The sequence below is a fragment of the Lepidochelys olivacea genome (genome assembly GCF_965140295.1).
Source record: "Lepidochelys olivacea isolate rLepOli2 genome assembly, chromosome: 5".
In the NCBI taxonomy this organism is placed as follows: Eukaryota; Metazoa; Chordata; order Testudines; family Cheloniidae; genus Lepidochelys; species Lepidochelys olivacea.
The window spans coordinates 71420180-71447707 of NC_140415.1; the positions used below are offsets into that span (position 1 = coordinate 71420180).

The 27528-nt window shown below is 42.3% G+C and overlaps 1 protein-coding gene across 2 annotated transcripts in view; it reads left to right on the plus strand.

Annotated features, from left to right (window-relative positions):
- CAMK4 (calcium/calmodulin dependent protein kinase IV) overlaps positions 1 to 27528 on the plus strand; it is a 290902-nt gene that overhangs the window by 173260 nt on the left and 90114 nt on the right. For both annotated transcript variants that reach the window (XM_084628870.1, XM_084628871.1), the window contains exon 5: positions 12260 to 12332. In XM_084628870.1, the coding sequence (XP_084484996.1) occupies positions 12260 to 12332 (73 nt within the window). The remainder of the gene's footprint in view (positions 1 to 12259; positions 12333 to 27528) is intronic.

The following is a 27528-nucleotide window of genomic DNA, read 5'->3' on the forward strand; positions in this document are numbered from 1 at the left end:
CTGAGAAGGGGTGAAAATTATGTTACAGCTTTTACTAACCATGTCATCAGCAAGATGGCAAACCCATTTGACCCTGAATCACAACCAGAGCTGTGTATCTACTGGATAATATATCTACCATCAGATGTACAAAGACTCTCCACTGAAAATAGCAAATGTTGGTGAAAAACCAAAGGGGAGATTTGTGAGAGATGCACTTGATTCTGATGGGACACACAGCTTCTTCAACCCAGTCAAGAAATCTGGCATCAAAACATTTGCTGACATGGCCAAGAAAACTAAATTTAAATCAGGTAAGAGAGGGACAATCACTGCAGCTATTAGTCCAGAAATTGTTTTCCCTAGAGTCCTGTCCTTAGCAAGATGCAGAGATTACTCTTGGGGGTGGGGGGTGGGGGAATTATGCAAAAATTAAATTGTCTGTGCACAATATTTTAAAATTATGAATATTTTCTTTGTCAAAATAACAATATAATCATGACACTTTCAATAGTTTTGGTAATTTATTTCAAAATACCTGTCAGCAAGTATGTCTGTAACAATACAGACAACAAAAAAGATTCAGGAAATGTTTCTTTGACAAATTCCTTACTAGGCATATTAATACAGAACTTTGAGTAATAATTCATTTAAACTACAATACAGAAATGTATTTCCTGCACCTCTCAGAAGCAGGGGAAAGGATTGGGGCAGTCTGGGTAATGGAGGAGCTGAGGGAGAGGGAAGGAACCTGGGAGTGAACCTGGAAGATTGTTGGTTGTGAGTGAGAGAAGTATTGAACAGGGTTTTTGTTGGGGGTGGGGGGGAGGAGGAATGGTTAGGGAGTTAGGGAGCTGCTTCCCTCATGCAGATCCTGGCTGACCCCTAGCCTTTCCCATGTAATCAGGCACACCTGCCCCTGTTCCTGTGTGTCCCTGCAGCCCCCTCCCATTCGGTCTCTGGCTCAATGCTGTCACCCCACTAGCTCCAGAGTCTGCACCCCAGCCTGACTCTCTCACTAGCCCTTCTGAACCCCAGTCATTGACCCTTCAGCAGTCTCATATGCCCTGCTCTGTCCCTCCCATGCCTCCTCGCCTGGCTTTGCTGTGAGAACCGCAGTCTCTTTGCCCAGCTGGCTGCCCTCTCTTCTGGTGCTACAGCAGCCCCTAGTGGGTGAAAGGCGTATCTGCAGCACTTCGCCAGCAGAATCTATTTTCTGCAGAGAGAAAAAAATCTGCAGGGACCATGAATTCTGCACATGCGCAGTGGCACAGAATTCCCCTAAGAGTAAGAGATGATGTTTCAATGGCAAACTGTTCTTAGTCATCCAAAAGGACTTATGCCTGTGTCCTTTTTTCCAAGCTGATGAAACAGTGAGAGGAACAGACAAAGCTGAATTAGGGCATTAACTGGAAGCTCAAGCTGAAAGAATCTGAGCTAAAAGCATGCAACAAAGAAACCACAGTGTGCACCAGAGCTGCTGTGGATGTCATACAAATGGTGGCTGGAGACAAATTCCACACATTTGATTAATTTACTGCTGAGTACTTGAGGCAGGTCCGAAAAGGATTTGACAAAGCTAATTGTGTAATTGAAGTCTTTGACAGATATGACAATAATAACTGCAATAACATCTCTTGCTAGCTGCAAGTTAAGAGTAACGAGAAGGGTCTCTTCAGGTATGTTAGCAACAAGAAGAAAGTCAAGGAAAGTGTGGGCCCCTTACTGAATCAGGGAGGCAACCTAGTGACAGAGGATGTGGAAAAAGCTAATGTACTCAGTGCTTTTTTTGCCTCTGTCTTCACGAACAAGGTCAGCTCCCAGACTACTGCAATGGGCAGCACAGCATGGGGAGGAAGTGGCCAGCCCTCTGTGAAGGAAGAAGTGGTTTGGGACTATTTAGAAAAACTGGACTTGCACAAGTCCATGGGGCCAGATGTGTTGCATCCGAGAGTGCTAAAGGAATTGGCGGATGTGATTGCAGAGCCATTGGCCATTATCTTTGAAAACTCATGGCCATTGGGGGAAGTCCCGGAAGACTGGAAAAAGGCTAATGTAGTGCCAATCTTTAAAAAAGGGAAGAAGGAGGATCCTGGGAACTACAGGCCGGTCAGCCTCACCTCAGTCTCTGGAAAAATCATGGAGCAGGTCCTCAAGAAATCAATTCTGAAGCACTTAGAGGAGAGGAAAGTGATCAGGAACAGTCAGCATGGATTCACCAAGGGCAAGTCATGCCTGACTAATCTAATTGCCTTCTATGACGAGAAAGCTGGCTCTGTGGATGAAGTGGATGTGTTATTCCTTGAGTTTAGCAAAGCTTTTGACATGGTCTCCCACAGTATTCTTGCCAGCAAGTTAAAGAAGTATGGACTGGAAGAATGGACTATATAAGGTGGCTAGAAAGCTGGCTATATTGTCGGGCTCAACGGGTAGTGATCATGACTCCATGTCTAGTTGGCAGCTGGTATCAAGTGGAGTGCCCCAAGGGTCTGTCCTGGGGCTGGTTTTGTTCAATATCTTCATTAATGATCTGGAGGATGGAGTGGATTGCACCCTCAGCAAGTTTGCAGATGACACTAAACTGGGAGGAGAGGTAGATATGCTGGAGGGTAGGGATAGGATACAGAGGGCCCTAGACAAATTGGAGGATTGGGCCAAAAGAAATCTGATGAGGTTCAACAGGGACAAGTGCAGAGTCCTGCACTTAGGACGGAAGAATCCCATGCACTGCTACAGACTAGGGATCGAATGGCTCGGCAGCAGCTCTGCAGAAAAGGACCTAGGGGTTACAGTGGACGAGAAGCTGGATATGAGTCAACAGTGTGCCCTTGTTGCCAAGAAGGCTAACGGCATTTTGGGCTGTATAAGTAGGGGCATTGCCAGCAGATCGAGGGACATGATCGTTCCCCTCTATTCGACATTGGTGAGGCCTCATCTGGAGTACTGTGTCCAGTTTTGGGCCCCACACTACAAGAAGGATGTGGAAAAATTGGAAAGCATCCAGCGGAGGGTAACAAAAATGATTAGGGGACTGGAACACATGACTTACGAGGAGAGGCTGAGGGAACTGGGATTGTTTAGTCTGCGGAAGAGAAGAGTTCGGGGGGGATTTGATAGCTGCTTTCAACTACCTGAAAGGGGGTTCCAAAGAGGATGGCTCTAGACTGTTCTCAGTGGTAACAGATGACAGAACAAGGAGCAATGGTCTCAAGTTGCAGTGGGGGAGGTTTAGATTGGATACTAGGAAAAACTTTTTCACTAGGAGGGTGGTGAAGCACCGGAATGCGTTACCTAGGGAAGTGGTGGAATCTCCTTCCTTAGAGGTTTTTAAGGTCAGGCTTGACAAAGCCCTGGCTGAAATGATTTAGTTGGGGATTGGTCCTGTTTTGAGCAGGGGGTTGGACTGAGGTCCCTTCCTACCCTGATATTCTATGAACTCTGTGAAAACTGCAGAAAGACAGTGCTAGAGAGGAACTAAGGTTGGATTCAAGAAATACTAGGTGATTGTAGACACCTTTCAGAGTAGTAGCCGTGTTAGTCTGTATCCACAAAAAGAAAAGGAGTACTTTTGTCACCTTAGAGACTAACAAATTTATTTGAGCAAAAGCTGTAGCTCACGAAAGCTTACGCTCAAATATATTTGTTCGTCTCTAAGGTGCCACAAGTACTCCTTTTCTTTTTGTAGACACCTTGTGCCTCCCCTGGTAAAAGTTTCTAAACATGACATCCAACAAGAAGTAACTAGTACAAATCCTCTGTGAGTATATTGTTCAAAATGTACCTGGGAATGTAGGAATGCAGATGACACAAACAATCCTTGCTGCAGGCTTTTCCAGTGGTGAAGTAGCAAAGTCCATCACCAGTAGAGGTGTTGAAGCTGAAGACTTGTACAGCACTCAAGAGGAAGCAGACATCAGATGCTTCTGGATGCTGTATGTGCCAATATAGCATTTGGGTCTCTTGGTGTTAAAGGGAATGTAGTAATTAGATCAGCTGACCAGATGTTTTGTCCTTGCTGTTCACTATATTCCAAAAATGGAGCATATAGATAACATTACTAGCACAACTGACATGCCTTGCTTCATATCTGTGCAAGCAATTTGTGATGCACTCACTCCTGACATTTCAACATACTTGCTGCATTAACAGGATGTGACTGTGTGTCCTATTTGGTATTGGGGAAAAATCTTTTTTTAATATTGTCATAACAAAGGGAGATTACCACTTCAGAGATCTTGCCAAAATGGGAGAGATGGATGGAGAAGCCACAATTTCTGAAGCAAGAAAGTTGGTAGAAGTGCTGCATGACCAGAGTAAGAAAGAAAAGGAGACCCATGGAGACCTGAATTGCTTGCGCCTCAATCTACCCATCAAAAAGAACAAGTTACTGGCCAAATTCCCACCATGTGGTGACAGTTTTGAAGAGCATGTCAGAAAAGCATCTTGGCAAACAAAGATTTGGATGTCTTCGCACATGGGTAAACCAGATATTGGATGACCGGTGCAACATGGACAGAAAATGTGGATGATGAGTTACTTCCTGTATTCTTCAAGGGCCCAATGGCATCTGAGCTTCTACAAGATCTTATTTTTACCATTAGAGTTCGCTGCACAATCACCTGTGTCTGTAATTGGAACAAACTCACCTGCACAGATCTGTGTACGTGTCAGGCAATGAAGACTGTAGTAACCTATCCACTCTTGACAGAGATCATAATGAGGAACAAGATGATGATGACTAGAAATGTCATCAGCGCTATTACACTTCAATGGTACCTGTACAAATTTCTTTCCAGATTTTGTTTTATCCTTTCATTGTTGTTGTGATGCTTTGAGGTCACAAAAAATCCAATTTTATGTCTTGAAACAATACATTGTCAGTAACAGAAATGAATGCAAATATTTCAAAGATGGTGTCATTATTTATCCCTATTTTTATGGTAACAGCACCACTTGACAGCTCCACATCATACCTCATCTTAAAGTAGACATAATAATCTTTCATGTGATGTATAACATGCATGTGTGTAGAGTGGGTACATTAAGTTGACCACGGCTGGTGCATGCTGCTTGCCTATTAATTTTAGTTTTGTATTGAGTATTTAGGTAATTAACAACTTCTCGTGTGACAGCAGTTGAAAAATACGACAGAAAAGCTTGTAATGTGGAGTAAAGGATGCAAAGTAATGGTAAGTAGAGAAGTTCTCAAGAATGTGAAGAGGAACAGAAGAGGCACTTTAACATATGCTTGTGCACACCCAGCTTTATGCATGTAAACATCTCATGTGAATATCAATTAGGTATATTTGGTTGTACACATACCCAGTAAGGTGCTGAACTGATCAAATGCACATACCTAACTTTGAAAATATGGCCCAGCGTGTGGAACTTGAATAGAACATTTCATTATAATAAAATGTCTGTTTCATTTAGATGGTTTTAGTCATTTTCAGTACTGCGTCTCTTTCCTAATTGACTTTATTAATATGTGATTCCAGATTTACTTTTTCTCACATCTGTTCGTGGCTTATTCTTTCTTTCCTTTTTTAATGGTATCTCTCCTCCTTTCCTCCCTCCAAAAATAAATATATATATATACTTTTTTGGCATGTCTGGCTCTCTGTTTTCTGTATAGCTTTCACCCCTATATATTATATACTGAGGGGACGGTCTTCCTTTTGTTTCTTTTAAAGTTCCTCATTCTTGCTGCTTTTTTTCAGCTGTCCTCTCAGTGAAGTGGGGGTCTTTTTTCATCCACATTCTTCTTATAGAATGACCTTTCTTTAAGCTAGATGTAAAGCATCAGCTCAGCTCTTATTAGACAGAATAAGAAATTGCTATTAATCTCTTTCTCTTTATGGAGATGGTCAATAAGGGAATGACCAATGTCCTCTAAGAGGGTAGTTTGCATTGAAACTTGCTGTAAAGAAGGCAATTTTCAGGCTCCAGAAGATCTGAGAGGTCATTACACCAAAGTAATGTTGCCATTCAAAATGTACCTTCTTCATATTAGTGTAGCTAAGATATGCAGCAGGGTGATGTGCATTGTAGCAAACAAAGTTCAGATGTTCTCCCAGCATTATTGCTCAGTCTAAATTACAGTGGAGAGTCCTTTAAACAATAAAGGTTCAGTCTCTACCTAGGAGTATGCCTCATCTCACCTACGCAGGTCCCATTTGCTTTGCTGGATAGCCATTTTAACAGATGCAGTTTGGTTTTACCTTCAATTTGTAACATTATCAGTTACAAATATTATATTACAAATAATCTTGACTTCTCACATTCTCAGTCAGAAATTTAAGATCTAGACTAATGAGGAACTAGAACATAACTTCAGGTTATAAAGGCTGCAGATAGGACAGTCCATCGGGCTTGCACCTGTAGTTCCCATTATAACAAACTAACAAGCTGTATGCCAGAAATAATCACTTTATCACTGTTTTTCTGCTGCACCTTCCACACACGGCCCTCGCCACACAGCCTTCATCTGTGTTTTGTCTATTTACTATAGACTGTAAATGTTTTTGGACAAGGATTTAATCTTTGTAAAGAGCTCTATAGCAACGAGCACACAGGCAATATGTTAAAAACACATAATAAATACACCATGGTAAAAATAGCTAGAATTAAAAATATGGTTGTCTGGGGCATTCAATTATGAGATTTGTCCAAGATTGTTTCCCTAGTTCCCCAGATGAACCTAGCCAGGGCTCATTATGAAATAATTAATGTTCTCATAAAATGAGAACATAGGTCTTAGCACATGCCCATGGCCTTGAAGTAGTTCATCAGATCAGACTGATCAGAGTAGTTTCAGTGATAACAGAAATGGAGTTAAGATTGTGTCAGCATTGCATTTATAAATTTACAAGAGCTAATTGCTCACCATAAAAACAAATTACTCCAGGCTTGCATCCAAAGTCAGAGCCCAGGAGGGGAATAGGTTTATCAAATCTGAAAGTTGGGAGGGGTTGGGAGGAGGTGGGGTGGAGATTTATTGCCTCTTGAATTGTTATAAGCATGTTAAAGAACAGCAGCAGCAAAAAAAAAACCCCAAAAAACAAAACAAAAACCCACCATCAGTGGCTTCTAAACTATAAAATAATTTTGATTTTCAAACTAAAATTTTGTTGGCCATTAGGCCAAAATATGGATCAGTGCTTCAGGCAATTTTGATCACATTTTGTGTCAGACAGTGGTCCCCAAACTGTGGGGCATGCCTCCCTGTGGGGGTGCAGAGGAACATTCAGGGGGCATGTGGCAAAGCATGGGGGGTAGGGTGGGAGCGCCTCCCAGCCCCGCTCCATGCCCAGCTCTGGCCCCGGCCTCAGCCCCATCTCAACTCCGCCCCCAGCTCAGCTCTGGCCCCAGCCACAGCTCCACTCCCCCCTGCTCAATGAGGTGGCAACATTTGCAGATAGTACAGAATTACTCAAGGTAGTTAAGTCCAAAGCAGACTGCAAAGAGTTACAAAGGGATCTCACAAAACTGGGTGACTGGGCAACAAAATGGTGGATGAAATTTAGTGTTGATAAATGCAAAGTAATGCTCATTGGAAAACATAATCCCAACTGTACATACAAAATGATGGATCTAAATTAGCTGTTACCACTCAAGAAAGATCTTGGAGTAATTGTGGATAGTTCTCTGAAAACATCTGCTTATGTACAGTGGTAGTCAACAAAGCTAACAGAATGTTAGGAACCATTAGGAAAGGAATAGATAGTAAGAAAATATCCTATTGCCTCCATATAAATTCATGGTATGCCCACACCTTGAATACTGTATGCCGTTCTGGTCACCGCATCTCAAAAAAGGTATTTTGGAATTGGAATATGTATAGAGAAGGGCAACAAAAACTATTACGGAGATGGAACAGCTTCAATATGAGGAGAGATTAAAAAGACCGGGACTTTTCAGCCTGGAAGAGAGATGACTTAGGGTATGTCTTCACTACCCGCCGGATCAGCGGGCAGCGATCGATCCAGCGGGAATCGATTTATCGTGTCTAGTCTAGATACGATAAATTGACCCCCGAACACTCTCCTGTGGACTCCTGTACTCCAGCGCCACGAGAGGCACAGGCAGAGTCGATGGGGGAGCTGCAGCAGTCGACTCCTCGCGGTGAAGGCACCCCGGTAAGTCGATCTAAGTACTTCGACTTCAGCTACGTTATTCACGTAACTGAAGTTGTGTAAGTTAGATAGATCCCCTGCCCCAGTGTAGACCAGGGCACAAAGGAAATATAATAGAGATCTATAAAATCTTGACTGGTGTGAAGACAGTGAATAAGGAAATGTTATTTATTCCTTCACATAACACAAGAAGGAAGGGTCACCCAATAAAATTAATAAGCAGCAGGTTTAAAACAAACAAAAAGGAAGTATTCGCACAACACATAGTCAGCCTGTGGAATTCATTGCCAGGGGCTGTTGTGAAGGCCAAAACTATAGTAGGGTTCAAAAAAGAACTTGATAAATTTGTGGAGGATAGGTCCATCAATGGCTATTAGCCAAGATGGTCAGAGACGCAATGCCATGCTCTGGGTGTCCCTAGCCTCTGAGTGCCAGAAGCTGGGAAAGGACAACAGGGATGGATCACTCAATGATTGCCTATTCTGTTCATTCCCTCTGAAGTATCTGGCATGGCCACTGTCGGAAGACAGGGTACGGGGCTAGATGGGCTTTTGGTATGACCCAGTATGTCTGTTCTTATGTTTACCAGGACTTTCTCAGTGCTGACACTAAAAAATACTGTAAATGACTAGAGGTCGAAGGGGTTACACTGACAGAGATTGTATCCTTTGCATGAGGCAGGTCTCTTCTGCCCATTTCTCATGGCACTACTGATGAAAGCTCAACATTCTGTCAGTTCTTGAAAAGTATAGGCGATGTCTTTTATTTCTTCAACATGTGCTGTCTGTCCGTTAAACATTCCTACTATTCAATTCCTCAGATAAATTTATTCCTGAGTGCATAATGTCAGTCACATTGGTGAATACTCTCCCAGTTTTCTAACTCAATGTTTTGCAGCGCTTTGGGATAATTTTGGTATGAAAGATGTAATTTTATATAAAACTATGCTGTGTTCTGTTGGTGTAAAGTGGTTATTAATATATGTGTGAACTAGTGTTAATATTGATTTAAAAGTACCAGGGAGTCAGCAGCAGCTGTCCCATAAATAATATATTTTACTGGTGATACAGAACTGGTCTTAAGAAGTGAACAGCTACTGCTGTGGGATGTGTTTTCGGACTAGAACAGTGTGGTCTATTGAAGACAAGTGCATGAAAATGGCAACACAGAGAATATTGGCCCTCATGTATCCAGACAGTCAAAGCAATAGCATAGAAAGTAAATTATGTTTAAGATTACAGCTCTTAAAAATTGTTCTAAAATCTGCACCTAAAAATAATTCAGTGCTATGTTATATTAAACCACAAGAAAACTCCTCTTATGTTGAATTTTTTGCAGAAATTCCCGAGAGTAACAACTGAGTCTCTTTCTCTGATTCTCTAGTGAAACAGCAAGTACCATAAGTTGCTGTTTTTACTGTTGCATTGATGAATGGGTGTCACTTTAGACTATATTGTGTCTCCCTTTGAAGAACGATGAATAGAATGAGTGTTGATTATTAGGCAGACTATGAAACAATACATTGAAAAATATCCCTGCCTCATTGGATTTTTCCCTCCAGTCAAACTGAATCATCATTTTACTATATATTTCTCTACTGCTTGTCAGTTATATGATAAAACTGTAAATGGCATTACTCAAAACAAACCCATCTTTCACTCTATATAGGTACAATAAGGGGCTACCATATTTGTTAGATCTACCCTGATTGGTGGGTTATTACCTTTTGATAGTCATATATATTATACTGAAAGTACCAGTGACTACGTAATAATTTTTGTCACAAAGCACCTTTTTCATCAGCCCTTGTGCTGTCATAATGAAACGCATCAGAGGGTGGCTGTAACAGGATTCACTCACCACTCTGGCGCCTTCTGCTGGCTGTCTTGAGGATTATCTCTGCATGTTAGTGTGCCCGCTACAGGTGGTGCCTCGCCACCGTCGCTCGTGCTCTAGGACCTACGTTTCTCCAAGGACCTCGACATCCTCTTCAACGACACAGCCCTTCAGCCGTGCCACACACTGTGCTCCCCCCTTCGAGGGGACCTGCATTCTGCTGTTCGGCCACTTCACTTAGTGGCTACTACAGCAAATTGTCTGGCCACTTCTTCATGGCCACAGCATTCTCTTTGCCCTTCACTCAGGGCCTCAGCCTACAAATCTCAGCAGCCAGCCAGGAGCTGTTTCTCACTCTGCTGGTCCCTGCTAGCAGCACTGCTCTGTCCAGGGTGCTGGCAGTTCATAGAATCATAGAATATCAGGGTTGGAAGGGACCTCAGGAGGTCATCTAGTCCAACCCCCTGCTCAAAGCAGGACCAATCCCCAATTTTTGCCCCAGATCCCTCAATGGCCCCCTCAAGGATTGAACTCACAACCCTGGGTTTAGCAGGCCAATGTTCAAACCTCTTCTCTCAGCCCTCCAGAGACACAGTCCTTTCTCCCAGGGTTCCCAGCGGAGAATTGCCCTCCTCTGCCCTGCAGCTCCCTTTTTATATGGGCCTGCTTGGCCCTGCTTGGCTAGTCCTTGCAGCCCTTCTCTGATTGGCTGTCTCCTGTGCAGCCTTCCTGGGGTTCTATTAACCTCTTAGAGCCCAGTGCGGGGCAGGCGCCCCATCACAGGGGCTCTCATTCTGATTGCCACACTCATCACAACAGCACTGCTGAAATAAGTACTGCAGAAGACATATGCCAAGTGTTCCCCTCCTCAATAAATCAGATTCTCAACCTTGCTCCAGGTATGTGGAAGCTTGTTCTGCCTTATCACTAAAATCAGTCACACAGCTTGCAGTCATTGATCTTACTGAAAGTACACAGCCATGCACCTCTATGTACTGTATCTAAGACAAAAAAATCGGTATATGTCAGGTTGAGCTTTTAAAAATCAATAAAATAATCAAACCTATCAGTCAAATGTGTCTTTGGTGTAACTCTGTTAGAGAGAAATGTTGTTGGTCATGAATGCTGTTAGAAAATACTGACAAGAGTACTACTGGGGGAGTTCTTAAATGAAGAATTTTTCTAAGTGTTCAGTGATATAAATCTTCTAAATTTTTTGTACATAGTTTACTAGTTTATATTCAAGTAACAATATATGACCTGAGTGCAACGTATTTGTTGTGCTGGGCTTTGAAAATTAATTCAGTTTTTAAACCCCCAAAATGCTAAATGATTATAATTATTTATTTTTTTTAAATTTTCTTATTTAACTGTGTTTTCATATTTTGTTTCATTCAGTAATATTAGTTTATGGTCTTCCAGAATGTCCCAGAACATGAAACCCTGAATCAGGCACCAGAAATTCTGTCATTGCTGCTACCCATTTTTTTAAAAAAAGGCATTTATATATTAATGTACCATTGTTTAAAAGAGAACACTTCCGAAGAGAACACTCTTTAAACACATATATTTTTCTCTGATAAAGAGTTGAATCAATGTTAGAAAAGAAGATTTAGTCACCAGATTTTTCAGAGGTTCCTGGTACCAACAAAGCTCGTTGAATTCACTATGAGCTGCAGGTGCTCAGCATTTTTGAAAAATCAGGCTATTAATTGTCATGAGCAATATGCACATACTGTACTGGGCTTTATGAATTAAAGAACAATAAAGTCTTGCATTGTAGAGGACAAATCAGCAGATTGCTACATGGATAATTTGCAGCCGGCAGGTTCTAACACCAAACACCCTAGCTTGACTGTGAAGAACAGATCTTAGTGGGACATTGCAAATGGATGGCACATCATTTTTAGAAGAATGGCTTAAACTAAATATAAATGTAGGAAAGCATCCCCAAAAGATGTTATAGATGATTTGGCTAGCTGGGATTTTCTAAAATTCATCATCCTATAGAGTTCTAATACCTTTCTTTTGCAGACTTTATTAGTAGTTATGATTTTACTTCTACAACAATAAACTGGTATTTAAAAATCCTCTTTTTTTATGTTAACTAGGAACCGCAGGTAAAGTACAGATGTATAGACCTAGCTTTAACCATCAGAAATCTGCAATTTTGATTCTACAGAGAGCATTGCAGCCTACCTGACATGTCCGAATTTGATTATTTCTGATTAATTTTTTTATGAAGCATTTACCTACATTGCATGCTTATCTATATCTGAGTCTGAGCAGTATCTCCTGCTTCTTTCTAGGATTGTGGAAAAAGGATATTACAGTGAGCGAGATGCTGCCGATGCTGTTAAACAAATCCTGGAGGCAGTTGCTGTAAGTATTACCTAGGATCACAGGCTCAGCACATAATAATCTTTTATTTATTTGGAATAATTGCTTAATAAGTACACAGGTGGAAAAGAAGCAGCTGTTCCTTGTAACTAGTCTATACATTCATTTCTATAATTACTGTTCTATCAATCCCCCAAAAGTAGTGATATCTCAGAGGCAAAAGTGACCTTGAGTGACACCAATATATCTCATGCTATAATTCATCTGCTATAGTTGAATTAATGTTCTTTATCACTACCCATTTTCAAAAACCTGCAAAGGTCAGTATAGGTCATTTAGGACAGAAAATGATTTGAGGTTCCTGGCCCTTTTGTAGTCTTCCATTCAAATTTTTGTGAAGTACATCACTATCATTTATTTAGGATTCCTTTTTATACGGAACAGACTGCATTACCTTTCCATCCAACACTGAGAGACTAACGGAATGAAAGAATTAGTAAGATTGCATGGCGTGTTAGGGAAACTTGAGTGGGAGTTTCCTGCAGAGTAAAGCCAGGAATAAAGAGATTTTGCTTCATTTGCAGTTGCTGCCTGACAAATGTTACTTCATGTATGCTAACATGTATGCAGAGGTCTCTAAACAAATCACATACAACCTTAGGGAACTGCTTAATATAGAACATACAAGCAAGATGGATTATGGGGAGACAAGTAGATTAGGTTGCAACAGAATGTCTGGTTAAAGCTAAATCCTCAACCCTCTCAAAAATAAACATACAGAGTGACCCCAGATGGACACTTTGGGGCCCAGGGTAAAGTTTATGGTGAAAATTTAGTCATTTGGTCAAGGAGTTCCCAAAGACACGGCCCTCTTCCCCATATTGTATGCTCCTAATATTTCAGTTTTCTTACAACGGTTTCTTGTGCAGAAATATGTGTGTGTGGGGAAATTATGGGCAATAACCACATGAAACTTCCTCAGCAACCTGGACTATCCCTGCAGAGTTCTAGTGTCCGGTACCAGAACAAGGCTCTGAGTCAAATTAATAAGTTGTTAGACTTTATTTCTGGTTCCATGGAGTAGTGTAGCAATAGTGAGACCACTGCAGTCCTGCATGGACCAATACCACTGTGTGCAGGCTTCCAGCTAGTGTGGGGTGAGAAAGGGAGACTGAGTTCCCCACAAACATTCTGTAGCTTAGGGAAAACTGTCCTGGACTAGGGGCCAAGAGGCCAGGAGTTCAAGTTTTGTCTTCTAATCGCTGCTGTTAATTTCTGTGCCATTCATAACTCGTATATCCCCCTATCAGCAAGAACAGGGTGCTCAGCAGCTCCAAGAAAGCCAGCCCAGGCCCCCGCAAAGATGTTTCTCGACCAAGCCCCTTTCACTACACTCATTTTTTCTAATGGTGAAGTTACATGCAAAAACATGTTTTATGTGGAATAACTTTCCAGACACTCCATAATGTCTTGTGCACCTTGTGTTCTTCTAGAAATATGTCAATTCCAAAAGCTCAGATATTCTGTGACCAGAAAATATAACATTAAGGTTCCACTTACAAGATCATTAGTGTTATAAGAAAAAAACAAAACACCAACTTAGAAAACCAGGCAATGCAGAGTTAGTGACAGTTCCTATGCACCAACTCTGCATTGCCTGGTTTTCTAAGTTCTTCTTAAGTGTTTTTTTGTGTAGTGTGATCTCTGCCAATCATTTGCAACTACTTCCCAGATCAGTGGTGCAGCATAGACAACTGTGATGGCTCATTGAAGTGCATTGAGAGGAATGATGATTTTGGGTTGTGATGGATATACAGAAATGGATAAATTACTGTGCTGTTTCCTGTTGCCAGCCCCATGAGGGGCAGTTAAGTTGACACTTCTTTCTTACCACAACCTTAACTGTATTGACTGGTTTTCTTACATTCATGTTTTGCTTGTAATAGTACACTGATGCTTTTAAGGGGGCTTAGAACTCAACATTTCCTAGTTTCCCAACATCTGAGTTTTTGAAATTGTCCCCTCACATTTTAGAACAGTGGTTCCCAAACTTGTTCCACCGCTTGTGCAGGGAAAGCCCCTGGCGGGCCAGGCCGGTTTGTTTACCTGCCGCGTCCACAGGTTCGGCCAATCGCGGCTCCCAGTGGCTGCGGCTCACTGTTCCAGGCCAATGGGAGCTGCTGGAAGCGGCGGCCAGTACGTCCCTCGGCCCGCACCACTTCCAGCAGCCCGCACTGGCCTGGAGCAGCAAACTGCGGCCACTGGGAGCTGCGATCGGCCAAACCTGCTGACGCGGCAGGTAAACAAACCGGCCTGGCCCGCCAGGGGCTTTCCCTGCACAAGCGGCGGAACAAGTTTGGGAACCACTGTTCTAGAAGGTTACAAGCTGTGTAAAGGGCACTATGAAGTGCCTGGAACCTTAACTCCACCTAAACAAAGATTTTATTTCCTCTGTGTTAATAGAGTTTAGCTGAGACAAGGCAATACATAGGTCTAGATTTCATAACAGTTTCATGGAAATTAGGGTGCTCTGAGGATTTCCTCATTTTTATTTCATTAAAATTGTCATGGAGCTTTGTTGAAACATACTTTTACTGTATAATAACTTCAGATCTTCTGCTCCTATTAAAGATTCTTAACCACATTGGGAAGGTGATGTATTTATCCTGTAAGCAAAGAGCTAAACACCCTGTTGCTTGGTAGATATCCAGGGCTTCAGGCTCCATATGAAAAATTTCACTTGTTCTCTTGGATTAAAACAAAGGTGTTCAGGTAGCAGAATCAGAAGGGGAAGCAGAGGGGGAAAAAGGGACACAGTATAAAAAATGTGGTGGTCGTCTAAATTTCACAAGAATTGACAAGTTCTGCTAAAACTAAGAACTAGATTTTGCCACCCATATTCAGTGAAACTATTCACTGAGGGTGAAATTCTGCGCCCTTTTTGAAGTCAGTGGGAGTTTTGCCATTGATGTCAGTGGGGCCAGGATTTTCCCACATGAGTAAAAGTCAGATAATTGGGCCCGCAGTGATTCTCTTGTCTACACTTTCTTTTAAATAAGCCAAGTTAAACAATAGGTTTACACTGTTTTTTTGTTCTCTGTAGATATGTGTATCTCTCCGAAAACAACTCCTTTTCAGCTTGATAAATACAACTCAGTAAACTGATTATATTGATTTTTCTTTCTATACCTCTGGTGTGTGAAATGGAGGCCAAAGTACTACAATTTTGACCTTGCGAAAAAAGTGAATTTTCTGAGTGCATATTGTTTCCAATCAAAAGATGAAATTTTTAAATACAGTCATGAAAGTAAATATAGGTTAATAAATGTTATAAAATATAACTTTCGCAGAATAGTGTTTTGATTACTGTTATCAGAAAATGGGTCCATAGATGAGATGTCCTTGTCAATGAATAAAAGATAAATCCTCAGATATATGTTTTATGGGAAACTAGTCTGTGGAATCTTTTGCTAATGTAGTTATTGGATAGAAAGCACTACAGCTGGCCAGATAGTGCGGAAATGTATTTGTGATCGTGTTTGTGAAATCTGATTCACTATGTGATTTTCCTGGTTTTTCATCCTATCAGAGAGCAGAAACAAAAATATGTGACTTTTATGAGACATAATAACAAATATTAAAAAATAGTAGTATTCAATTTGAGGATAATATCTACGTTAGACTTTGGTTGGGAAAGCAATTGAACAAAGTATCATCAATAACTAAATTCTGAAAAAGTGAGATCAGTTTGTGGATTGTTCATCAGCAGAAAAATGGGCTAAACTCATTGAATAAGTTTTTTTTTTCATATATATAATTTATCCAACCGTAGAAAATACACAGAACAAAATGTTCTCTGGAAACAGAGCAGGATGGAAGGGAAGACCATGCATGTTTAAAATGAGAAAAGTACAATATATTTGTCTAATGTAAAACTGATTTAATGGAATACATCAGGTATGATTATAAAATTATTCAATGTACTATGAAAGGGAATTTATATGTGTGTTATATTAATAACAAATGTATGCAGTATTTAAATATAATAATAATCAAAACACAATATATAGCCCATGACTTGGCTGCAGGCTGAGGAGGCCCATTATTGGCTCAGGATGAGGGTGAAGACCTGAACTCTGAGGTGGTGGAAAGAAGAAAGTTGCAGCTGGAGAGGAAAACTGATAAGCAGAGTGTAGATGGGGTAATAAATGACTGAACTGCTTGTTTCCATGGTTTGGGAGGATATGCAGTTACAATAGGGCCTCTCCTGTCGCCAGGGTGGCCTAGGCTACATGTTTTGTGCTGTACCTCTGGCACAGCACAAAATCTTGGTAAGAGGAAGAGAAAATACAGACTGGCTTCCATTGTTCAGTGTTTTAGAGGATCCAGGACTTCTGCTAGTTTCTGCTTCTGTTTGCTTTCTAGCCTTCCTCTAAATGTGATGAATTTCTAGTGTGAATCTATATCCTGTCCTCTGCAAAAATAGCAGCATTTCTGTTTTGTACATAAATTATTCTGCTGCTCAGCACTATTTGCCATATGTTATGGTAGCAGGGTGGCTTTCCCTGTAAGGGATAGACGATCTGGGGCTCCCCGACCCTGATTACTAAAAGAGGCACACCTGAGAGGGGTTAGGTGATTCCCCTATAAAGAGCAGCTGGAAGTTGCAGAGAAGGGAATGCTCAGGAAAGTGGAGACTGCTAAGAATGAGATTTGGGATTAAGATTCCAGCTAGCAAGGACTGGAAGTAGCCTCCTAAGGCAGGAGAGATCCTGACCAAGTAGGGGAAAAGACTGCAAAACCTCTACAGGCAGGAAGGCCGGGGAGTCAGAAGAGAAATGTTTGTTTGTTGGACTTTAATTTGGGACTATTAATTAAACCCTGACCCCAAGGACAGGTATTTTGACCACAGAAAAAGTGTGTGGAATCTGTGTGAGGGGCCCTGAAAAGGAGGAAACAGAGGCAGGTTGCTGCAGAATGGCCTCTGGCCACAAGGGGATGTTCAGGAGATGGCAAACCCTGTACAGTTCTATCAAATCTGTTTGTCATAATGTAGAATGCTCATATTTATATCTGCAGTGTATCTGAGTTTAATTTTCACCTAGGCCAGGGGTTCTCAAACTGGGGGTCGGGACCCCTCAGGGGGTCATGAGATTATTACATGGGGGTCACAAATTGTCAGCCTCCACCCGAAACCCCACTTTGCCTCCAGCATTTATAATGGTGTTAAATATGTAAAGAAGGTTTTTTTAATTTAAAATGGGGGTCGCACACAGAGGCTTGCTATGTGGAAGGAATCACCAGTACAAAAGTTTGAGAACCACTGACCTAGGCATTATCTACCCTGGGAATTTTAGGGGAAAAAATCCCATTGTTGTAGCATGATTGGGAGTCCTCATATAGATTTCAGCAGTGGCTTTTTATCGCCATGATATTTAAACCTCAAATGCAATTGCAGGGCTCTCCTTGAATCTACTGAAGAGTGAGTTCGAGTAAATGGGTGCATATTTGTACCCTGAATACCTAATTGATATTGAAGTTAGTGATCTTTACATTAGAGAAAAGAAACATTAGTTTAAAATTATCTGAAATTAAGAAACTGATACATTAAGATAACTTGCATCCAAGAGTTGTAAAAGACATGGCTGAGAGCTCACTGGACTGTTAAAGTTAATTTTCAGTAAGTCTTGGAACACTGGAAAAGTTCCAATAGGCTAATGTTGTGCCAATATTTGAAAAGGATAAATGGGATACCCCTGGTAATTATAGGCCTGTCACTCTGCCATCAATCCTGGGCAAGATAATGGAGTGGCTGATTTGAGACTCTATCAATAAAGAGTTAAAGGAATATACTATAAATAATGCCAATCAACATGGCTTTTTGGAAAATAGATCCTGTCAAACTAACTCAACATCTTTTTTAAAAAACAAAATTACAAGTTTGGTTGATAAACGCAATACTGTTGAAATAATATATTTAGACTTCTGTAATGCATTTGACTTAGTACTGCATTACATTTTGATTAAAAAACTCGAAAGATATAAAAGTAATGTGGCACACCTTAAATGGATTAAAAGCCGGCTAACTGATAGGTCTTAAAATGTAATTATAAATGCCAAATCATCATTGCATAGGTGTATTTTTAGTGAGGTTCCACAGCGATCTGTTTCTGTTCCTACACTATTTAACATTTTTATTAATGACCTGGAAGAAAACATAAAATCATCACTGATAAAGTTTGCAGATGATGCAAAAATTGGGGACTGATCACTGACGTAGAGCAATCAGGACTGCTTGGTAAATTAGGAGCAAGCAAACAATATGCATTTTAAGAACATAAGGACAGCCATACTGGGTCAGACCAATGGGCCATCTATCTCAGTAACCTGTCTTCTGACAGTGGCCAATGCCAGGTGCTTCAGAGGGAATGAACAGAACAGGGCAATTATTGAGTAATCCATCCCTTGTTGTCCATTCCCAGCTTCTGGCTGTTGGAGGCTAGGGACACCCAGAGCATGGAGTTGTATCCCTGACCATCTTGGCTAATAGCCATTGATGGACCTATCCTCCATGAACTTATCTAATTGTTTTTTTAACCCAGTTATAGTTTTGGCCTTCACAACATCTGGCAACGAGTTCCACAGGTTGATTCTGTGTTATGTGAAGAAGTATTTCCTTTTGTTTGTTTTCAGCCTGCTAATGTAGTATGGCTAAATGTAAATGTACACATCTAAGAGCAAAGAATGTAGCCCATACTCACATGATGGGGAACTATATCCTGGGAAGCAACGACTCAGGGAAAAAAAATGTGGGGGACATGGTAGGTAATCAGCTGCAGATGAGCTCCCAGTTCCATGCTATGGCCAAAAGGGCTAATGGATGCATAAACAGGGGAATGTCAAGTAGGGGTAGAGATGTTATTTTACCTCTTTGACACTGGTGTAACCACTGCTGGAATACTGTGGTCAGTTCTCATGTCCCTAATTCAAGAAAGAGGTGGATAAATTGTAGAAGGTTCAGAGAAGAGCCATGAGAATGATTTAAGGATTAGTAAACAATAGACTCACAAAGTTCAATCTATTTATCTTAACAAAGAGAAAGTTATGGGGTGACTTGATTGTATTCTGTAAGTACCTACATGAGGAACTGCTATTTAATAATGGATTCTTCAGAAAGGTATAACACAGGAGTGGAGAAAATTTGGGCAAACATAAACTAGGATGCAGCTGCTTAGAAGTACCACAGATGTACCTTTCCACCACAATCCCCACTTCATCTTCAGCAGCAGCTCTTAACTGACACTGTGGTTCTAGAGACTTTGCAAGTGCTCTGGACTTAATACCAACACAGGTAATGCAGTGGAGTTAATATCTAGGCTGCCTCTGAATGAGTTTTAGTGCTAATGTCAATGTGAGAAAAAGCACTGAGTAAAATATATATGCCTGTGCCATTCATGTCCCTGTGTTTGCGGGCATTGCTCTACTTGTACTTAATAATCCCTGCTTTGCACAGTAATTTGTGCCACAGCAAATCACTGTCTGCATGTTGAATTCTCCCCTCTCTCTTCCACTTGTAATCCATCTTAACTCATAGGGGTTAGTGTGTGGGGAGGAGAAGAAGAGGGACAAAGGCAAAATGGAGCAGATTCTGCCCACAGCATGTAACATCATTAATGAGATTGGCCTTAAACAGGCAAAGCCCTACCCCCCATCTTGTAATATCACTAATAACAATAGCAAACATCTCTACACACTCTGCTTCCTGCCCACCTGCAGAAATGCCAGATCATCCTGGGTCCTTCCCGTCACCTCTTCCTTGTAGAGTTCCTGGGGGTCTGGTGCAAGAAACTCCTGAGTGTGCCCCAAAGTGGCATATGGGCAAGCATCAGCTCTGTGTGGTCTACTCCCTTTGCCTCTAGTCTCTGCTGAGGCTGCCTTACTTCCTCTATGATCTCCTCCTCCTTCAAAAGCCCGTCCAGCAGGAAAGTGTGTTTTGTGCTTGGGGTAGAGTCAAGCATCCATTCAAACGCTTTGTAGAATGGGCACAATTTTGGTGATATGCCAGGTGTGGCGTTGTGATCCCCTTGACTTTCCTGTACATGGTCTTCAAGAATCTGATTTTTCTCCTGCAGTGAGATCCTATCTGCTGAATTATGCTGCTGCCAGCTGTTTGGAAATTTCCTCTTAGAACTGCTGATTTTCCTTAAATTATGGGTCTAACTGACCTCACACCAGAGGTTCACCAGAAGCTTGGTGTCAGTTTCTCACCAGCTGGCAGCATGCTGGGAGAAGAATTTCTCAGATGGCATCTCTGTTCAAATGCTGTGGAAGCGCAGAAGAAATGTAGTAGCCAATGTGGAGTTTAAACACCACCCCAGTGCAGGTGACTTTGGTGCAGAAGAAGGGAGGCGGTAGAGAGGGAGAGGACAAGAAAAATTGGCCCAGGTAGAATTGTGGGAAGACATTGGAGGAGTAACAGTTCCTGGGCTTTTTTACCCTCACTGTAAAGTAGACGTGTTGCCAGCCCAGAGGGAGGCAAAACCTTGGCTCAGACCTATGCCTTCAGCCTTGTATGTTAATCTGGGTTTAAGGCACCCTCAGACCTGGATGGGAGATTTTTCTGTGTGGACTGGAGTGGGGTTAGATGATCAATAAGCACTACAGTCTTTCATTCCACTCCCGGGAATATGGACCACTACTAAAGTCTGTTGGTTTTTGAGTTCAAGGAACTTGGAATGCATTTAATAGCATATCACCTGATGATTCATAGGGAAAGATTGAATATAGTGTATTTCCCTTACACTAAACAATGGGTTAAGGGAATGGCCAGTTGTGAAAAGACTAAAGGACTGGGTTAGTATTGTTTGAAAGCCTATTCACAGTAGTTAAGAAGTGTGAATTGGTGTTTATTTGCATAACCTTCACACTGGTTTCAGAGTAGCACCCCTGTTAGTCTGTATCCGCAAAAAGAAAATGAGTGCTATACATTTGTTAGTCTCTAAGGTGCCACAAGTACTCCTTTTCTCTTCACACTGGTGACTCTTCGCTCACTTCATGCTGCTTTCTGATCTATTATGACTGCAGACTGAGGCACTCTTCTCTTAATGTAGTCTAAATTTAATTTATACTCTCAGTACTGTGACTGTTTCCCAGCACAATATACTTGTATGAGCTACTCTTAACTGAGACAATTACTTTATGGACACATTTCTGTTCACACCAAAGTGTACCAATTAAGTGGATTCTACAGTATTTAATTGTTAGGGCCTTGTGGCAAAGTATGATAGTGTCTTGTTGCAAAAAAGATGTAGCCAGAATTTGAAAGACTGGGGGCCAGGTCCTCTACTTGAGTAAATTGTTTGTAAGTTATATGATGTCAGTTGAGCTGTGACCATGTACAACAGCTGAGGATCTGGCCTCAGATGAGTATGAGTAGCCATTCCTCCACTGTGTACAAGAATGCCTGCATTTATCAAGTCGTAATGTACAGGCAGTGGTTGAGCTTTGATATCTTTCATGAACATGTTTGTATCTAGATCTTTATGGTGACACTTGAGATACTCTTTCAGCAAACACAGAAGGTCCAAATCAGAATTTTGAATCTACACTTCAAGAATCTGCAATACATAAACTGTGAGGGATGATCTTTTGTTGCTGAGCCACTTGCTGTTGCTGCTGCTGCTGCTGCTGCTGCTATTGGTTCTGAGCCACCTACTCATTCAGGTCCAGGTGGTTCCCAGCAAGGCAAGCTCCTCCTGACTCTCCACTTTGGTGTACCTGAAGATCTGGGTGACTCAGGCTTCTCCCTTCATTAGAGGGGGAGATCATGTCCACATTCTCCATCACATGTGACCATACACTCTTCAGGGTCTCAGACACACAACAGGGCAGGCTTGAGTTGGGTGCAAGAAGTCCACAGAGTTTGATGCAGTTCCCCACACCTCTTCTAGGCAGGAGTTCCCTGCAACAGTGTCAGCAGGCCCCTCAGGCATCTTCTAGCCTGGCCAATAGTCCTTTTATAAAGAAGCAAAGAAAAATAGTCCCAAGACTCTGTAGTTTTGGGCCAGGCTTTCCTTCCTCTGGAGAGGCTCCAGCAGTCTGCAATCTGCAGAGGTCCTGAGCTGGCCCTTTCCCTCAAGGAACCAAGGAGCAAAGGACAAGAGGTCTATTCTCCTCCTTGGTCAGCCAGCAACTGAGCTACTCCTCCCCTTTTAACGACCACTTTCTTAATTAGTAGGGGAAGCTAAAGTGGATGCAGTGACCATGAGATGGTCAAGTTCAGGATCCTGACACAAGGAAGAAAGGAAAGCAGCAGAATACGGACCCTGGACTTCAGAAAAGCAGACTTTGACTCCCTCAGGGAACTGATGGGCAAGATCCCCTGGGAGAGTAACATGAGGGGGAAAGGAGTCCAGGAGAGCTGGCTGTATTTTAAAGAATCCTTATTGAGGTTACAGGGACAAACCATCCCGATGTGTAGAAAGAATAGTAAATATGGCAGGCGACCAGCTTGGCTTAACAGTGAAATCCTTGCTGATCTTAAATACAAAAAAGAAGCTTACAAGAAGTGGAAGATTGGACAAATGACCAGGGATGACTATAAAAATATTGCCGGGGCATGCAGGAGTGAAATCAGGAAGGCCAAATCACACCTGGAGTTGCAGCTAGCAAGAGATGTTAAGAGTAACAAGAACGGTTTCTTTTTGCCTCTGTCTTCAGGAATAAGGTCAGCTCCCAGACTACTGCACTGGGCAGCACAGCATGGGGAGACCAGCCTTCTGTGGAGAAAGTAGTGGTTCGGGACGATTTAGAAAAGCTGGACGTGCACAAGTCCATGGGGCTGAATGCGTTGCATTCGAGAGTGCTAAAGGAGTTGGCAGATGTGATTGCAGATCCATTGGCCATTATCTTTGAAAACTCATGGCGATCGGGGGAAGTCCCGGACAACTGGAAAAAGGCTAATGTAGTGCCCATCTTTAAAAAAGGGAAGAAGGAGGATCCTGGGAACTACAGGCCAGTCAGTCTCACCCCGGAAAAATCATGGAGCAGGTCCTCAAGGAATCAATTCTGAAGCACTTAGAGGAGAGGAAAGTGATCAGGAACAGTCAGCATGGATTCACCAAGGGCAAGTCATGCCTGACTAATCTAATTGCCTTCTATAACGAGATAACTGGTTCTGTGGATGAAGGGAAAGCAGTGGATGTGTTGTTCCTTGACTTTAGCAAAGCTTTTGACACTGTCTCCCACAGTTTTCTTGCCAGCAAGTTAAAGAAGTATGGGCTGGAAGAATGGACTATAAGGTGGCTAGAAAGCTGGCTAGATTGTCGAGCTCAACGGGTAGTGATCAATGGCTCCATGTCTAGTTGGCAGCCGGTATCAAGTGGAGTGCCCCAAGGGTCGGTCCTTCAGCCAGTTTTGTTCAATATCTTCATTAATGATCTGGAAGATGGTGTGGATTGCACCGTCAGCAAATTTGCAGATGACATTAAACTGGGAGGAGAGGTAGATACGCTGGAGGGTAGGGATAGGATACAGAGGGACCTGGACAAATTGGGGGATTAGGCCAAAAGAAATCTGATGAGGTTCGACAAGGACAAGTGCAGAGTCCTGCACTTAGGACGGAAGAATCCCATGCACCGCTACAGACTAGGGACCGAATGGCTCGGCAGCAGTTCTGCAGAAAAGGACCTCGGGGTTACAGTGGACGAGAAGCTGGATATGAGTCAACAGTGTGCCCTTGTTGCCAAGAAGGCCAATGGCATTTTGGGCTGTATAAGTAGGGGCATTGCCAGCAGATTGAGGGACGTGATCGTTCCCCTCTATTCAACACTGGTGAGGCCTCATCTGGAGTACTGTGTCCAGTTTTGGGCCCCACACTACAAGAAGGATGAGGAAAAATTGGAAAGAGTCCAGCAGAGGTCAACAAAAATGATTAGGGGACTGGAACACATGAGTTCTGAGGAGAGGTTGAGGGAACTTGGGATGTTTAGTCTGCGGAAGAGAAGAATGAGGGGGGATTTGATAGCTGCTTTCAACTACCTGAAAGGTGGTTCCAAAGAGGATGGCTCTAGACTGTTCTCAGTGGTAGCAGATGACAGAACAAGGAGTAATGGTCTCAGGTTGCAGTGAGGGAGATTTAGGTTGGATATTAGGAAAAGCTTTTTCACTAGGAGGGTGGTGAAACACTGGAATGCGTTACCTAGGGAGGTGGTGGAATCTCCTTCCTTTGAAGTTTTTAAAGTCAGGCTTGACAAAGCCCTGGCTGGGATGATTTAATTGGGGATCGGTCCTGCTTTGAGCAGGGGGTTGTGCTAGATGACCTCCTGAGGTCCCTTCCAAGCCTAATATTCTATGATTCTATGAACTGACAGTGAGTGCAGGTTTAGTGTGGCTGAGTGGGCCCATAACAGCTCATTAGTCCTTGGTGACTCAGGGTGGGGTTGGTATACCCCATCATGCAACAGTATGAACTTTGAGGTTCTGGACAAATGCCAGTATGGATAATCACATTCTAGTGGCCTATTCTTCTCCCTGTATTTTCTGTTGAATAAGTTATTGTTCCCTTCTAGGGTTACCATATGTCCCATTTTGGCCAGGACAGTCTCTCTTTTCAAGCCCTGTTCTGGCCATCCTGACTTTTTTGGCAAAGCTGGGCATTTGTCCCATTAGCTCTTGCCAACAGGACAAATGCCCAGTTTTGCCAAAATGGTGGGGTGTGACTCCTGGCAGGGAGGAACATGAGGGGATAAGGGGTGGAGTGGCTCGAGCCAGGCCAGCCCTGCCTCGTGTGGGCAGGCAGTGGGAGCTGCTTCAGGCTGGTCCCACGTGGGTGGGGGAGAGGAGGGCCTTGGGCAGGTGGACCTTGGGCGGGAGGGGAAGGGGGGCTTGAGCCGGCCGCACACACTGGGGAGGGGAGGAGAGGGGGGTCCCCAGGCCGGCCCTGTGTGGTGTTCTGTTTTCCCTTTGGGAAAATGTAATCACTTCCTATTCTAAACTGTTTAGTGATGCTGGGTTTATCCTGAGAAAGGGCTGCACGGGCATGAAGTGATCTCTCTAGATTGCATGTCAGTTTAATATTCAAAGCACTTGTCGGGGAAGGAACTCAATATGAAATTTGAAGAATAGGACATATATCTCTTGTAAGCCAACCTGTAAGCCAACACCACTCTCCTAACCACAGAAGGAGGACTGAGAGAGAAAAATCCCTTGGAACTAGTATACTCTGTGGAGGAGGGAAAAGAACCCTTCCCATGTCTGCCTGCTGGAAAGGGAAAGCGTGGAAAGGAAAACACTCAGTCCCCCGGCTACATAAAGAGGACTAGAAATACCTGCCACTGGCTCATCCTTCTCACTCCCCTTTGGCCTCACATGGATTAACAAAAAGACCCTCCTGGCCTGGCATCTCTCCATCCTAAGCATAATGAGAAGGAGAAATAAAAGGACACACACTCCTGTGTGTAACCAAGCATTCACTTCTCATTTGGCCCTGTCTACACTAGACAATTGTACTGTTACAGCTTACAATGGGTGTAACTGGTAACCTTGCAGTGTATCCATGCTAGCTAGTATAAATATGTTAATAGTGACATACAGAGCATGCCCTCCAGCTGCTGCAGTGCCGGTGCATTGTTGGTATCTATCCAACAGTGCCAAACAGAGGTCCCGGAGCAGGGGGTTATATTAGTAGCAATCTACAGCTTGGGGGTCTGTGCCAATTTATTTTTAAAGATGAACCACATAAATAAGCATTTTTCAATACATAAAATATGTATTTTATAAAATGAAATGGCAATAGTATTGCATACAAATACTTGTTTTTCTGAAACAAAAACATCCTTAAGATTTCATGTGTTGCACCTTATAAAACTGAAATCTTGTATGCATAACACTGCAGATGGTTCAGAAGCTCAGAATAAAGTTGTCAGGAGTACAGGAGATCTCTTGCACTGTCTGCTCGATGAAAGGGTTTCAGGAGCATTGTGGGCTGTGCTGGGAACACCAGTTGCAATGGAGCAGTTTTAGTGGGTTTGGTCTGTTCCATCACTCCAGAATTATAGTGTGACCCAATTTTGTGGCTTTTTGGTGTTGGAAAGACTTGAGGCGCCAGTGTAAACACCTTTGGTGTTGGAAAGACATGAGGTGTGTTATAAAGATGAAAATTTTCTAACTTAGACCGAGTTAGTGAGGAAATAGGAGTGGATGGGTCCAGTCACTTAGGGTCCAGCCATCCATTTCCTATGGGTCCAACATCCCTGCGTGCCACACGTTTACCTGGAGATGTTTTCTAAGAGGGTGACCTGGTGGCCTTCTGTCTTTGGGGCCAGTTGACCTTTCCCTCTTTTTGAGCTCTTCAGATACAAACTAGCTGAATCTGTGCTTAGGTGTTCCAGTTTAGTAGAATATTTGAGACCATGTTAGTCCTGTCCTCCACATCCTCCCTAGGGCATCAGTTGGCTCTGCCTGTTGTCAAGTATTAGGAAGTTGCATAAGAACAGGTGTGAATTAGACTTTTTATAAAAAATATTAACAGATTTGGATTAAACTCACAAGACGGCTCAAGATCTTTAAAAGTTTTGTTAGGATTGTGCAATGATCCAATAGGCTCTGGGTTGTATTGGCATTTTAGGTGTGTTCATGCACACACTGTAAATTAAAGTGTTCTCATACATCTTAAGGAGTCTCCTGACAATACTTCTATTCCAGCTGCTGTAAAGTAAAGCGAGTCTAAATATGACAAATTTGCATTAATTAAAAATTCAAATTATTTTTCATTTATGTTCTGTTATGTTTCCTTACTGTTTTATTAATAGGAACTTTTAATGAAGCTAACCTCTGATTATTTGTCAGAAGCTTGGAATGGGCGACAGGGCATGGATCACTTGACATTCACCTGGTCTGTTCATTCCCTCTGAAGCACCTGGCATTGGCCACTGTCGGAAGATGGGATACTGGGCTAGATGGACCTGTTGTCTGACCCAGTATGGCCGTTCTTATATTCTTATGTATTTGGGGGGAAATCTCTTTTTTTCCTTTTTGAATGCAGTGAATAAATAGCAAACCATTAACAAGATTGGAAATGTCTAATATTGACATTATTTACCTGGTTTAATTCATTTTGCTAATGTGAGAAAGTCAGTTAGAGTTGGGTGAGTAATACAGATTTTGCTTACTCACAGGAATCCCACAATTCTTGACTGACCTATAGGTATTCAGCTAACTGGAGCCACCCATGTTGAAT